Source organism: Rhinopithecus bieti, unplaced genomic scaffold (assembly GCF_001698545.2).
Source record: "Rhinopithecus bieti isolate Rb0 unplaced genomic scaffold, ASM169854v2 scaffold_8350, whole genome shotgun sequence".
Taxonomy (NCBI): Eukaryota; Metazoa; Chordata; class Mammalia; order Primates; family Cercopithecidae; genus Rhinopithecus; species Rhinopithecus bieti.
This window is the reverse complement of record NW_016806031.1, coordinates 1,548,987-1,561,006: the sequence shown is the minus strand read 5'-3', so window position 1 is coordinate 1,561,006 and position 12,020 is coordinate 1,548,987. Positions and strand designations below refer to the sequence as shown.

General features: G+C 42.2%; 2 protein-coding genes across 6 annotated transcripts in view; one reads left to right on the top strand and one right to left on the bottom strand.

Moving 5' to 3' along the window:
* MIPEP (mitochondrial intermediate peptidase) overlaps nucleotides 1-3,082 on the top strand; it is a 224,544-nt gene extending 221,462 nt beyond the window's left edge. The window contains exon 20 of the transcript XR_001886079.1: nucleotides 3,049-3,082. The gene's annotated coding sequence lies outside the window, so the exon portion shown is untranslated. The remainder of the gene's footprint in view (nucleotides 1-3,048) is intronic.
* Nucleotides 1-12,020, bottom strand: part of TNFRSF19 (TNF receptor superfamily member 19) — a 105,461-nt gene that overhangs the window by 14,054 nt on the left and 79,387 nt on the right. For all 5 annotated transcript variants that reach the window (XM_017874492.1, XM_017874494.1, XM_017874493.1 and 2 more), the window contains 2 exons: nucleotides 3,011-3,175; nucleotides 1,743-1,868 (listed from right to left, as the gene is read on the bottom strand). In XM_017874492.1, the coding sequence (XP_017729981.1) occupies nucleotides 1,743-1,868; nucleotides 3,011-3,175 (291 nt within the window). The remainder of the gene's footprint in view (nucleotides 1-1,742; nucleotides 1,869-3,010; nucleotides 3,176-12,020) is intronic.

Genomic DNA, 12,020 nt, shown 5'->3' with positions numbered 1-12,020 from the left:
CCAAAGATTAAAACTGGACCCCTTCTTTACACCATATACAAAAACCAACTCAAGATGGATTAAAGACTTACATGTACAAACCAAAACTGTAAAACCCTGGAAGAAAACCTAGGCAACACCATCCTGGACACAGGAATGGGCAAAGATTTCATGACAAAGACATCAAAAGCAATCGCAACAAGCAAAAATTGACAAATGGGATCTAATTAAACTGAAGACCTTCTGCACAGCAAAAGAAACTATCATCAGAGTAAACAGACAACTTACAGAATGGGAGAAAATGTTTGCAAACTATACATCCAATAAAGGTCTAATATACAGCATCTATAAGGAACTTAAATTTACAAGAGAAAAACAACCCCATCAAAAACTGGGCAAAGGACATGAACAGACACTTCTGAAAAGAAGACATACACGTGGCCAACAAGCACATGAAAAAAAGCTCAACAGCACTGATCATTAGAAAAATGCAAATGAAAACCACAATGAGATACCATCTCACACCAGTCAGAGTGACTATTACTCAAAAGTCAAAAACTAACGTATGCTGGCAAGGTTGCAGAGTAAAGGGAAGGTTTACACACTGTTGGTGGAAGTGTCAGTTAGTTCAGCCATGGTGGAAAGCAGCATGGCGATTCCTCCAAGAGCTAAAAACAGAACTACCACCTGACCCAGCAATCCCATTACTGGGTATATACCCAGAGGAATATAAATCATTCTACCATAAAGACACATGCACATGAATGTTCACTGCAGCACTATTCCCAATAGCAAAGACATGGAATCAACCTAAATGTCCATCAATGACAGACTGGATAAAGAAAATGTGGTACCTATACACCATGGAATACTATGCAGCCATAAAAAGGAATGAGATTGTCTCTTTTGTGGGAACATGGATGGAGCTGGAGGCCATTATCCAGAAAACCAAATACCATATGTTCTCACTTATAAGCAGGAGCTAAATGATGAAAACACGTGAATACAAAGAAGGGAACAACACACGATGGGGTCTACTTGAAGGTGGCGCATGGGAGGAGGGAGAGGAACAGAAAAAGTAACTATTGGGTACTAGGCTTAATACCTGGGTGATTACATAATCTGTAAAATAAAGAAATGTGTAACACGAGTTTACCTATGTAGCAAACCTGCACATGTACCCAAAGACCTAAAATAAAAGTTTAAGAAAAGTTGGTATTACCTTTGCCCCTATTTGCCCAAGTTAGAGACCAGTTTCCCTTTGAATCCCTTTCCTAAACTTTCATTCTGTCAATAGTCCAAGGGACAATTATGGTTTGTGTAAAACCTTGAAATGGACGTCTCACCTCTCTCTTAAGAAATTCTAAAAATAGATATATTTTTTAAATAGACATATTTTTAAAATAGGCATATTAGTGTTTGGTTTGAATCAGCCAGACAGCAAAGGATATAAACTCCTACTCTACCAAAGGTTACCGTGATTTTAAATAAACTGACTCAAAACAAGAAAGACAAACATGCCCCAAAAGTTGCTGAAAAATTCTAGAATTTTAACGAGATGCTTATTTCCTTTTTAATACTTAAGAGACTTAAAACACCCAAACCAACAGGAGATGGTGGAGAATAATCTAACAAGATTAGTTTTAACTAGAAGACTCAACACAGCCACCTCGCTGTGAGATGAATAAACCAGGGCCAACTCTTGCTGCCTCAGCCTCTGGGCACCTCCAGGCCTCCTAAGGGCACTCCCCTGCTGAACTTACCGCAGGGCTGCACGGAGTCACGGCGGCACTGGCAGCAGGCTCTGTGGGCGTATTGGTGGAGCTGAGGTCTGTCAAAACACGACAGCTCAGAGCCGTTGTACTGACTGTCCTGAGACCGCAGAGACCCTAAATGAGGGGTGAGAACTCTGTCAGGGAACACAGTCTCCTCTCCAGGGGAGTCCCGTGAACTTCCAGTGCAGACCTGTGCCATTCTAGCTTTCGTATTTTGAAGGAACAAGTCAGCTAGCCCTCCAGCGTTTGATGACTTCTCATACGGAGGCACAGACATGAAATAATTTGTTAGGAAAGTTCAAAATGTAGGGCACTGATGTTGCCATTACTGACAGTGATTTTTATTTTTGCCTAATGGCACTCCTTACAAAGTTGTGCAACCTCAGTGAGTTCTACAGGTGACCCTTGAGCAATGCGGGTTTGAACTGTGCAGGCCACTTACACACAGATTTTCTTCAGCCTGCCACCCTGAGACACCAAGGCCGACCCCTCCTCCTCCTCAGTCCACTCAGTGTGAAGATGATGAGGATGAAGGCCTTTACAACCATCCCCTTCCACTGAATGAAGAGTAAATCTTATTTTGTCTCGTTATGATTCTCATAGTAACGTTTTCTTTTCTCTAGCTTACTTTAGTGTAAGAATACACGGCATAATACATATAACAGGCCAGGTGCAGTGGCTCACACCTGTAATCCCAGCACTTTGGGAGGCCGAGGAGGGCAGATCACTTGAGGCCAGGAGTTCGAGACCAGCCTGGCCAACATGGTGAAACCCCGTCTCTACTAAAAATACGAAAATTATCCAGGCATGGTGGTGGGCGCCTGTAGTCCCAGCTACTCCAGAGGCTGAGGCAGGAGAATCACTTGAATCTGGGAGGCGGAGGTTGCCATGAGCTGAGATCACGCCACTGTACTCCAGCCTAGGTGACAGAGTCAGCCTCTGTCTCGAAAAAAACCAAAAGAAAAACCACAACAAAATACACAAGATGTATTAACTGACTGTTTACCAGTAAGGCTTCTCATCAACAATAGGCTATTAGTAGTTACGTTTTCCGGGAGTCAACACTGATGTGTGGATTCTTAACTGTTCCCCTAGCCCTCTGCTGTTCAGGGATCACCTGTGTTTCTTATGCCCTGTGTTCTTTCACAGCTCGCTGGTGCTTGTCTCAGCCAAGTCTCTTGTGGAACACTTGCACAACAATGGTAATAAATGCCCTTCCCCCAAATGCTAAGAAATGTAATGAGCTCAGAACTTACAGCTGGGTTTCTTCTCCATAAACTGTCTCTTACAATAGATGACGCAGAGGATGAGCAGGGCCAGCAGGACGGTGGCCAGAGCGCTGCAGATGATGGCAGCCAGCGCTGTGTCCCGTGGGCTGGAGGCTGTGGACGCGATCTTCACGAGGTTGACCTTGCTGGCACCTGAAACCACAGGAATGGGGTCAGCATGCTCTGAACAACCGCAGATGCAGTGCTTACGGCGAAGCTGGCGGGCACCCTTACCAGTGGCCTTCCCATGCTGTGAGAAAACCAGCATGAGATATTTAAAGATGGCTCAAGCACCCCTCCACCCAGAAGATGTCTTTAATGGGACACCTTTACCCACACCCCACAATGTTCTGGGTGTCCCTCTCCTCTCTTCCCATGGCACTATGAACACACAGCCCTCGACACATTGCGTTACTAGAATCTGCCTTCAGCTCCACCAGAGCAGAATTCTTTGTGAGCTGGGGGTCTGTCATCTTTATCTCTGGTTGCCCAGTACTTGGCATGTGGCAGGGAACTACTGTTTTTTATTTAATTGGAATTGTACCACATTTTTAAGCAGACTGAATGCATGCATCCTTTTTGGGGCAACTTTAGGGGAAAACAAGGAGTTGGATCATCTAGAACCTTACAGTAGACCCCAGTTTTTGAGACAGTAAACATCTCTGAATGCCTTAGCTGTTAAACTACTGGAAAACATTGAAGTTTTGGAGAAAAGAGTTAATACTGTTATTACACTATGGAAAGGCTGGCATAGTCATGTGCTAAGAAAGTTGAGAAATAGATGTTATTTTAGAGGGTGGTACTGCTTTGTGGTCCAGGGCAGATTCTGAACCCCATGGCCTAGGTCAACCTCTACCTGTATGACCTTGAGACACTTGACTTGAGTCTCAATTGCCATCTGTTCAAATGGAGGTAATAACAGTGACTGACTCAGGTGTTATATGAAGTGTGTAGGACTGGCTGTGCTGTAGAATCATTAGCCACTATAATGATGATGATAATAATTAGCATTTTAAAACTATCCTGAGGGTACCAGGATAAACAAACTCATTTAAATCAGAGATCTATATCCAGTACAGTTAAACAGCATATCCTACTTAACTAACCCCAAAATAATCTGAGAGAAACAGATTTAAGAGTGGCATGAAATCTACATAGAGGGGCAGTTAACATTTTCTCTTTCCCAAGCAGATGCCCTGAGTGAGCTGAGGAGCCCTCACTCTGCTTCCCCGGCAGGTGCCGCTCACCATGGGAAACTCCCCTCAACTGAGGGTTATTCCAGGCAGAGGTATAATGTGTGCTTCACATGTCATTTCAGGTTGTCTAGAAACCACATTTAAAATGTAAAAGGGAGGCCAGTTGCGATGACTCATGCCTGTAATCCCAGCACTTTGGGAGGCTGGGTTGTGAGGATCCCTTGAGCCCACGAAGCTGTTGTAAGCTGTGATTGCACCACTGCACAACAGCCTGGATGACAGAGTGAGACTGTCTCAATAATAAAAACAAACAAACAAACAAACAAACAAAAAACAGGTAAAATTAACTTTGGTCTATTTTACTTAGCCAATATATCTTAAATATTGCATTTCAATATGTATTCAATATAAAAATTATTGACATATTTTACATTCTCTATTTTGTATTAAAATTTCAAAATCCAGTGTTATTCTAAAGACACAGCTCATCTCAATTCAGACTAGCCACACTTTAAATGCTCAGTAGCCACACGTGGCTAATGGCTATCATAATGGACACTGCAACTCTAGAGACTGAAGGTCTGTGTCTGTATTTGTACAAGTTGGCACCTAAACACAAGCTGATTTGTCATCTGGTGCCTTTCTCCTCCTCCCTAGTTACACACCCCTCACTCCCAATAAGATTGTATGACACTTGAGGCTACAGCCAGAGAGAAACACTTGGGTTAATATTACTGAATCATAAAAACAGGATAGCAGGCACTATCATCTTGGAGCATGGATTTCCAGTCTCAATGATTCCAGGCCACACGTATAAAAGTCTCTTACTGCCACCTGGGAAGGCACACACACCATATGTTTTGGGCTTGGATGAATAAGGTTCAGAATTCAATCATACATTTTAAAGGACATTTATTTGCAAACATATTTAATATTCACAGAGTATATTTCATCACTTCTAACTCTATAGAGCACTGTAATAAGCAAACGGCACACACTAAATGTTCATTATACAGCACGTTAAAAAAAATCACAGCCCTGACCTGGTAGAGATTAAATCTAATCTGAAACAGCCTCTATCAGTGGACAGAGTCACAAAAGGACACATGAGCACAAGCACAGCTGTGCAAACACTGAAAATGCATAACTGGAGAGGAACTTGCATCCCACGCAAGTTGAAATAGCAGCCACAGAGAAGGGGAAGTGACTTGGAAATGAAAACATTATCTATCTGGATGAAATGGTGAAGCTGTGGGAAACTCTCATTTACATTGGTGAGGAAAGCGTTCACTTCAGAGTGAGAAGAGTCTCCTTAGCTTAAATTTTTGGTCAAATAACCCAGCCCTACACAATATGGGGTTTTAGCAAGAGCTGTCATAAAAATGAAGCTTAATACATGATTTGAGTGGAGGACTTCAAAGTTCCCAGCTGTTGTAACCATGAAGCTCATCAACTGACACAGAACTGGATATTCAGAAAAATCCTGGTAAGAACAGGGATTTGGGGTTAAAGTAGTATCATAATGAGAGTACTTTACGTTCTTCTTGTTTAAAATCCTTCTAAAATATATTTGTCAACTTATTTTCCTTAATATAAAAGGAACTGTCTCTAACTTACAGATAGGTTAAAATGTCCCCCAAGTGGAGATTTCCTTCTTAATTTGGTAGTTTGTAACTCAGGATTTATGTTCTCTAAACATGCCTTGTCAACACATATACTATAGGGCGCAATAGTGTGATGCCAATGATATCTAGTTGCCACAGTAGTATCAATTTTAAAGGAACAGTACATCCAATATGCCCCTTCTCCACACACATCCAATATGCCCCTTCTCCACACACATCCAATATGCCCCTTCTCCACACACATCCAATATGCCCCTTCTCCACACATTTCCCCAGGCAGTGGCCTCTAAAGATGAACAAGAAAAAGATACAAGTTTTACTTCTTGATTTTTGACACGTATATAGCAACAGGCATCTTCTTGATTCAAACAGCCTCCGAGAGTGCTCATGGGCACAGGGCTCTGGAAACTGCCTTCTTGACTCTTGCTTATTATATGCACACGTTTGTGGTAACACTTACAGCAAACATTCTTTTTTTCTAGGAAATGGGTTCGTCATTTTTGGTTCATCATTTTTAGCTTTGTCACATATAGCAATGCAGACATAAGTAGGAGATTGCACTGATTATCATTTGATTTTAGAACAGCGCTAGAAACGAATTCTTTTCAGTTTCTAGTAAAAAAAAAAACTACTTTCTTGTAATTCTTTTGACTTGAGCAGCAAAAAACAAAACAAAACAAAACCAAAATAAGGCACTGGGGGGGGGCAGATTTATACTAGCGATATAAAGTGGCTTCCAGTCTATCAAGTTTTTGTTAATTGAGATATTGCTGTTAATTCCTAAGAAAAGACCTTATCTGCGCTAAAGGAAAAGGTATTGTTTTGCTAACCTGTGGCAATGATACTGAGACGAAAGATTCTTCCCACTCACATGCCTTGACTAAATGCCCCGTTCTAGTTCACTAGGCAGACTGAATGCCAGCCAGGAATTCTGCCCGTATCTTATTAGGATTCCGACAGTACTTCTGAAGAAGTGGAAATAGGAATGTCCACATGCCTTGGAAAGTTTTTAACTTTTCCGGAATACAAAATATTTCTTACTCTAACCAATTAAGTTATTAAATTCCGCCATAATCTTAGCACTACCCTTTAGCAATTTACTTCAGAGCAAGGACTGTTTTCTTTCAGCTTACATTTTACCTCCATTACATGGGTTCAGTTTTATATTATGCATCTCCTTAGGAGTTCAACTCAACTGAACAATTATGTCGCGGGTGTCTGAGTACGACATCCTACAAGGCATTAAAAAAGTTGGAGCAAATCTGAATAGAAGAAAAGGAAATGGAGGTCTCCAGCAACGTCTGGCAAGTGTTTTTAGAAAAAAGTCCGAACTGAGCTTCTTTGGAGTAGACCGAGGTGCAGAAATCCACATCCTCTCCCCACATTCCATCCCGTAAAGAGCTTCAAGCATAGCTGGAAAGCCTTGAAATACATATATTGGAGACACTTGTCACACCGGACAAAGGCAAGAGCAACTTCTCAGATGCTGCAAATGAGGAACCTATTTGCAAGCCACAGAGGTGGCGAAACCGTCCCCACTAGCTTCTGCAGAGACAGCTTCTAACACACCTTCATGCCTCACCCTCCTCACTAGGTAAAGTGGTGAGCGTTCATTGATGAGCTTCATTTGATAAGCAAGAAAATCACGACCTTGAGTCACGTGCTCAAGGTTACACAGCAAAGCAGCGGCAGCTTGAAAACTGGATTCAGACCTCTGAGCCCCTCCAGTAGACCGCACTGCTCCACAGATGCAGGTAGCTTCTGAGATCAAAACATTCTGTCGGGTAGTGATAACCAAAGTACAGCTCATGTTTGTTTACGTAAGGGCCCAGAATTCAGCAAGGCCACAGAGCAGTCACAGGGCTTTCCAGAGAGCAGAGCTGCAGGAGTGCGCATGGCAGCTGGTTCCGCAGCAGTTCACCTGCCCATAGAAATGTTCGGGGTCCTCCGCCTTACCGTGGGTCTTGGTGTCTGCACGAAGGGCCACTGTGATCAGACGTGGGGGCAGTGAGCACGCTGAGCAATGACTGGGTGTCCTGGGGCAGGGAGGGGGGCATTCTGTGGAGGTGACTGCATCTGGAAAGGGCCCCAGTAGGGAGGGAAATGGGAAAGGATGCGCACAGGCAGTCACAGCTGGACTCCGCCTGGGCTTGTCAGGCTCCCTCCTCTGCCTTCTGCTGCTACTCCCTACTTGCTTAACCTCTCCAACTTCCTACTATGCAATGTTTAAAAACCTGCTCAGCAAAACATCCTTCTTCCTGGAGAATTTTCCTAACAAAGGGCCCCATTCAGGCGGGGCTGCTTGGGTGGAAGGGAACTGGTGTCCAAAACCTGGCTCTTGCCACTTTCCACCCTGGTCACAAACAAGACTCTTTTTGCACAGCTCTTAATCTCAGTTTCCTCCCTGGGCAGGCTCCTCGTGCAGCCACCAAGACCCACTGAGGCAGAAGGGCCTGAATACTCTACTGGGGCAGGTGAACCCCTGTGGAACCAGCTGCCAGGCACACTCCAACAGATCTGCTGCCCAGAAAGTCCCCTGTGGGGGAACACAGCGTGGCCACTGTGGCCTGGCTGTGCTCTCCCTGCAGACATGAGCGTGGCATTTACATGAATGATGAAGTCGGATACTGGATTTCAGTACTCTGAAATTTTATTTCCAGTCTGATCTGCTCTCCCGAACTCCAGAGTCATACAACCCACTGCCTACTTCGCACCTCCACGTGGATGAAGATGCATTTCAACTCACCATGTCCAAAGCATGTGCCCCCTACTACAAGCAAATCCCACAACACACTCCGTGCCCCTCCCACAGATCTTCCTCACCTGTCAGTGCCTCTGTCGGCAGCGCTCCCCTAGAATGCAACAAGAACTGCACCTCAGCTGCCGGAGTCCTTCCGCAAATGTCACCACCTCAGTGAGGCTTCCCACCAATCTATTTAAAATTGCAGTTTCTCCCAAGCACTTCCTACCCACTGCCCTGCTTTCTCTTCCTTCACAGCACTGAGGATCATCTGACATTTTGTATACTTTACTTGTTTCCTTCACTGTCATTCTCTGCCAAGGTAGGAGTTGGAGATCCCATCCTGCTTCTCAAACACATGCACTAGGCTTGTGGTTAAGCTAGGTCCAGCAAGAAGCCACACTGCAGATGCGCCTGACCGTGTCCAGGTTTGCGTCAGTGGGGAGGAAAGTGGGCCGACGGGGTGTGCATTATGTGTGGCTCACCTCCACTTAGGGAGCCATTGCTTGACCTAGACGTGCCCCTCACTGTAAGCAGGGAGGTGAATGCAGCAGCCAAGCCTTGATTCTCTGTGGGAAGCAGATGTCTAAGGCTGGCTTAGCACAAGGGGCAGGAAGCTGGGCTCTGAGACATCCTGTCGCAGAGCTGCTTTCCCAGGCTGAAACGCTAAATAAGAGAGAGAGAAACTTCTATCTTAAGAGATCACGATATTTCTGGGTCTGTTTGTTACAGCAGCTTAGCCTTTATCCTAGCCAATTACATCTCTCACTGAAAGGGCAGGGAGTTTTGCTTGTATTTTTAACATCTATAAGGGTTCCTGGCACATGGCTGGTGCCTGATAAATATGTGTTAAAGGAGAGAATGAATGAACATCTATGAAAGAAAAGGAAAACCCCAAGTATTCCACAAAGGTGACTTAATGGGGACTTGTCCAATCAATAAGATGAGATTACGCCAATGATGTGTTCACTGGTTGTCTAATAACCTTCCACCTTGGGCTACGTAGCTAATGACAGTGCAGATGGGAACAACTGGAGCAAAGAACAGTTTTGTTTGCAAGCACTTACTCTTTGCAGTTAATCAGGCCATGTGTGAGAGAGCAAGGGTGGCTCAGATATATCGATAGATAATCCACGTAGGCTGCTGACCACATCCTTGGAATGAATATCAAACAAAAACTTGGCCTTCTCTAGTCCATTTTAAGTAGCGCTTCATGGAGTCATCACAGAAGGATCTTATTATATGCCAAATGTAATCTCAGTTAACAATCTATATAAAATGATGACTGATGTATAATGAATACCCAAAGAAGAAAAGGGGAAGGCCTTCAGGAGGTGAACCGCTTCGTCCAACACAAGTGCTTTGGGACCAGTTTCAGAAACTATCAGGTGAGCTGGATAATAGGGACAGTTAAGTGTTGATATCATTTTACCAAATTAGTCGTATTAATCTGACATGTTTACTTACTCCCCTCCAACAGTAGACAGAGGTATGGAGAGAACAGTGAGTGCTAGAGAGCAGTTAACCACAGGAGACTGTATTTGTCTTTTGTAGAAAGGTAGCTGAATTATCATCAATACCATCACAGTTACCACATAACCACCGTGCAGGGACCAGCCCCTACATACCCACTTTCTGGGTGCTGTAATAATTCTGTGCAGAAAGTATCTCATAGATGGAGAAGTCAATACGTATCTCAACATACTTTTTCATGCCAAACAACCATTAGGTGGCTGGATCTAGCTCTGAGCTCAGGTTAGTTTGACTCTTAAAACTTATGCTTTTTTTTTTTTAAAGCATGCTATGTTCTTCCCAACCATTTAGAGTTAAAAAAAAAAAAAAAAAAAATAGACTATAGTGTGAAGGATTACTGGTTCAGATTCTGTATAGACCAGTATATTCTAGTTACCCAGTATATATATTGTATATAACATATACAATATAGTTGACCTAATTTAAAACACAAGCATGGCTTTATAAATCCAACCTGTTTTATCTAAACCCTAGATTAAGGAGGCTATTGAATTTTATTACAGTAAAAAACAACATATGGCTTATAAACTTCATTTTTAAGTGTTATTTTAAAGGTCTATGTGGTATCATAAAATGAGTATTAAATAAATGTAGTAGGGAAGATCAAGTTGTAAATGAACTAATTATGCTTTCTGTCTGGGTTTCCACCTTTGAGATTTCATTAATGCCTTAGGTTTTCATTAGAGAGTTCAATACATGAAAATAACACATCTGGTTTCCTGCTGTATAGCGTATCACTCTGGCAACTCCAACATAATTGGAAATGCAAGCATTTTTACTTATTGGTGACTATGTTTTGACACATGCAATTCAATTAGCAATAAGTACTGGAATATAAACACAAAAATGAGACATTTAAAATATTTTCACTGAAATATTTTATCTTTGACTTTCATATTTGCTTCAAGTAAACTACAACTCAATCCATTGCTTTCTGTGCTCTTCTACCAGCACCACCACCACCAAAAAGCCCAAATCAAATAAAAGTTTAACAAAATTAAAACCTGATGATCAATTTATTTCTAGTCATGTTCTTTAAAAATTATTAACAAAGAGCTCTCTGCAATCTTAACTGAGACAAGCATACACTTCTGGAGTATAAGCTTTATCTTGTTCATCTAAACTGGTTAAGCAAAAATATCTATGCAACACTCAACATATGAATTCCAGATGTACCACTGTAGAGTCTGCCAGTAAACAAAATAGTTGAATTTGTAAAATACACTTTATACCAAGCACTCTGACACTGGATAAATGTGAAAGAATAAGCCTATGTCATTTATGTTTTTTAAATTTTAGACTAAAACATAGTCTTAGGACTATGTTTCTTTTTCAATAACCAAAAGAAATATTATTTTTTTAAAAAAGCTTGTTCTGTTTGTTCTTCCATTTATATCCATATCTACAATTTTTAAATTGAACTTATTTTTTAAATTATAGTAAAATATACATAAGATTTACTATTAAGAAGATGAATACATTCACAATGTTACGCCACCGTCACCACTAATTCCTGAACATTCTTATCTCCCCAAAAGGAAATCCCATCCCCATTAAGTGGTCCCTCCCTTTCCCCCATCCCTCTCGCCCCTGGCAAGCCCTAATCTGTTCTCTGTCTCTATGGATGTGCCTATTCTGCATATGTCATATAAATGGATATACAGTGTTATACAGCCTTTTATGTCTGGCTTCTTTCACTTAGTATAATGTTTTAAAGATTCATCCATGGTGTAACTTGTATCAGAGCTTCATTTTTTCATGACTGAGTAATATTCCATTGTATAGATACACCACATTTTGTTTAGCCATTTCTCAGATGATGGGCATCTGGGTTTTCCCAGCTTTGGCTCTTGTGAATAATGCTGCTGGGCACACTCATGTACAAGATTATTCCACATATTTAA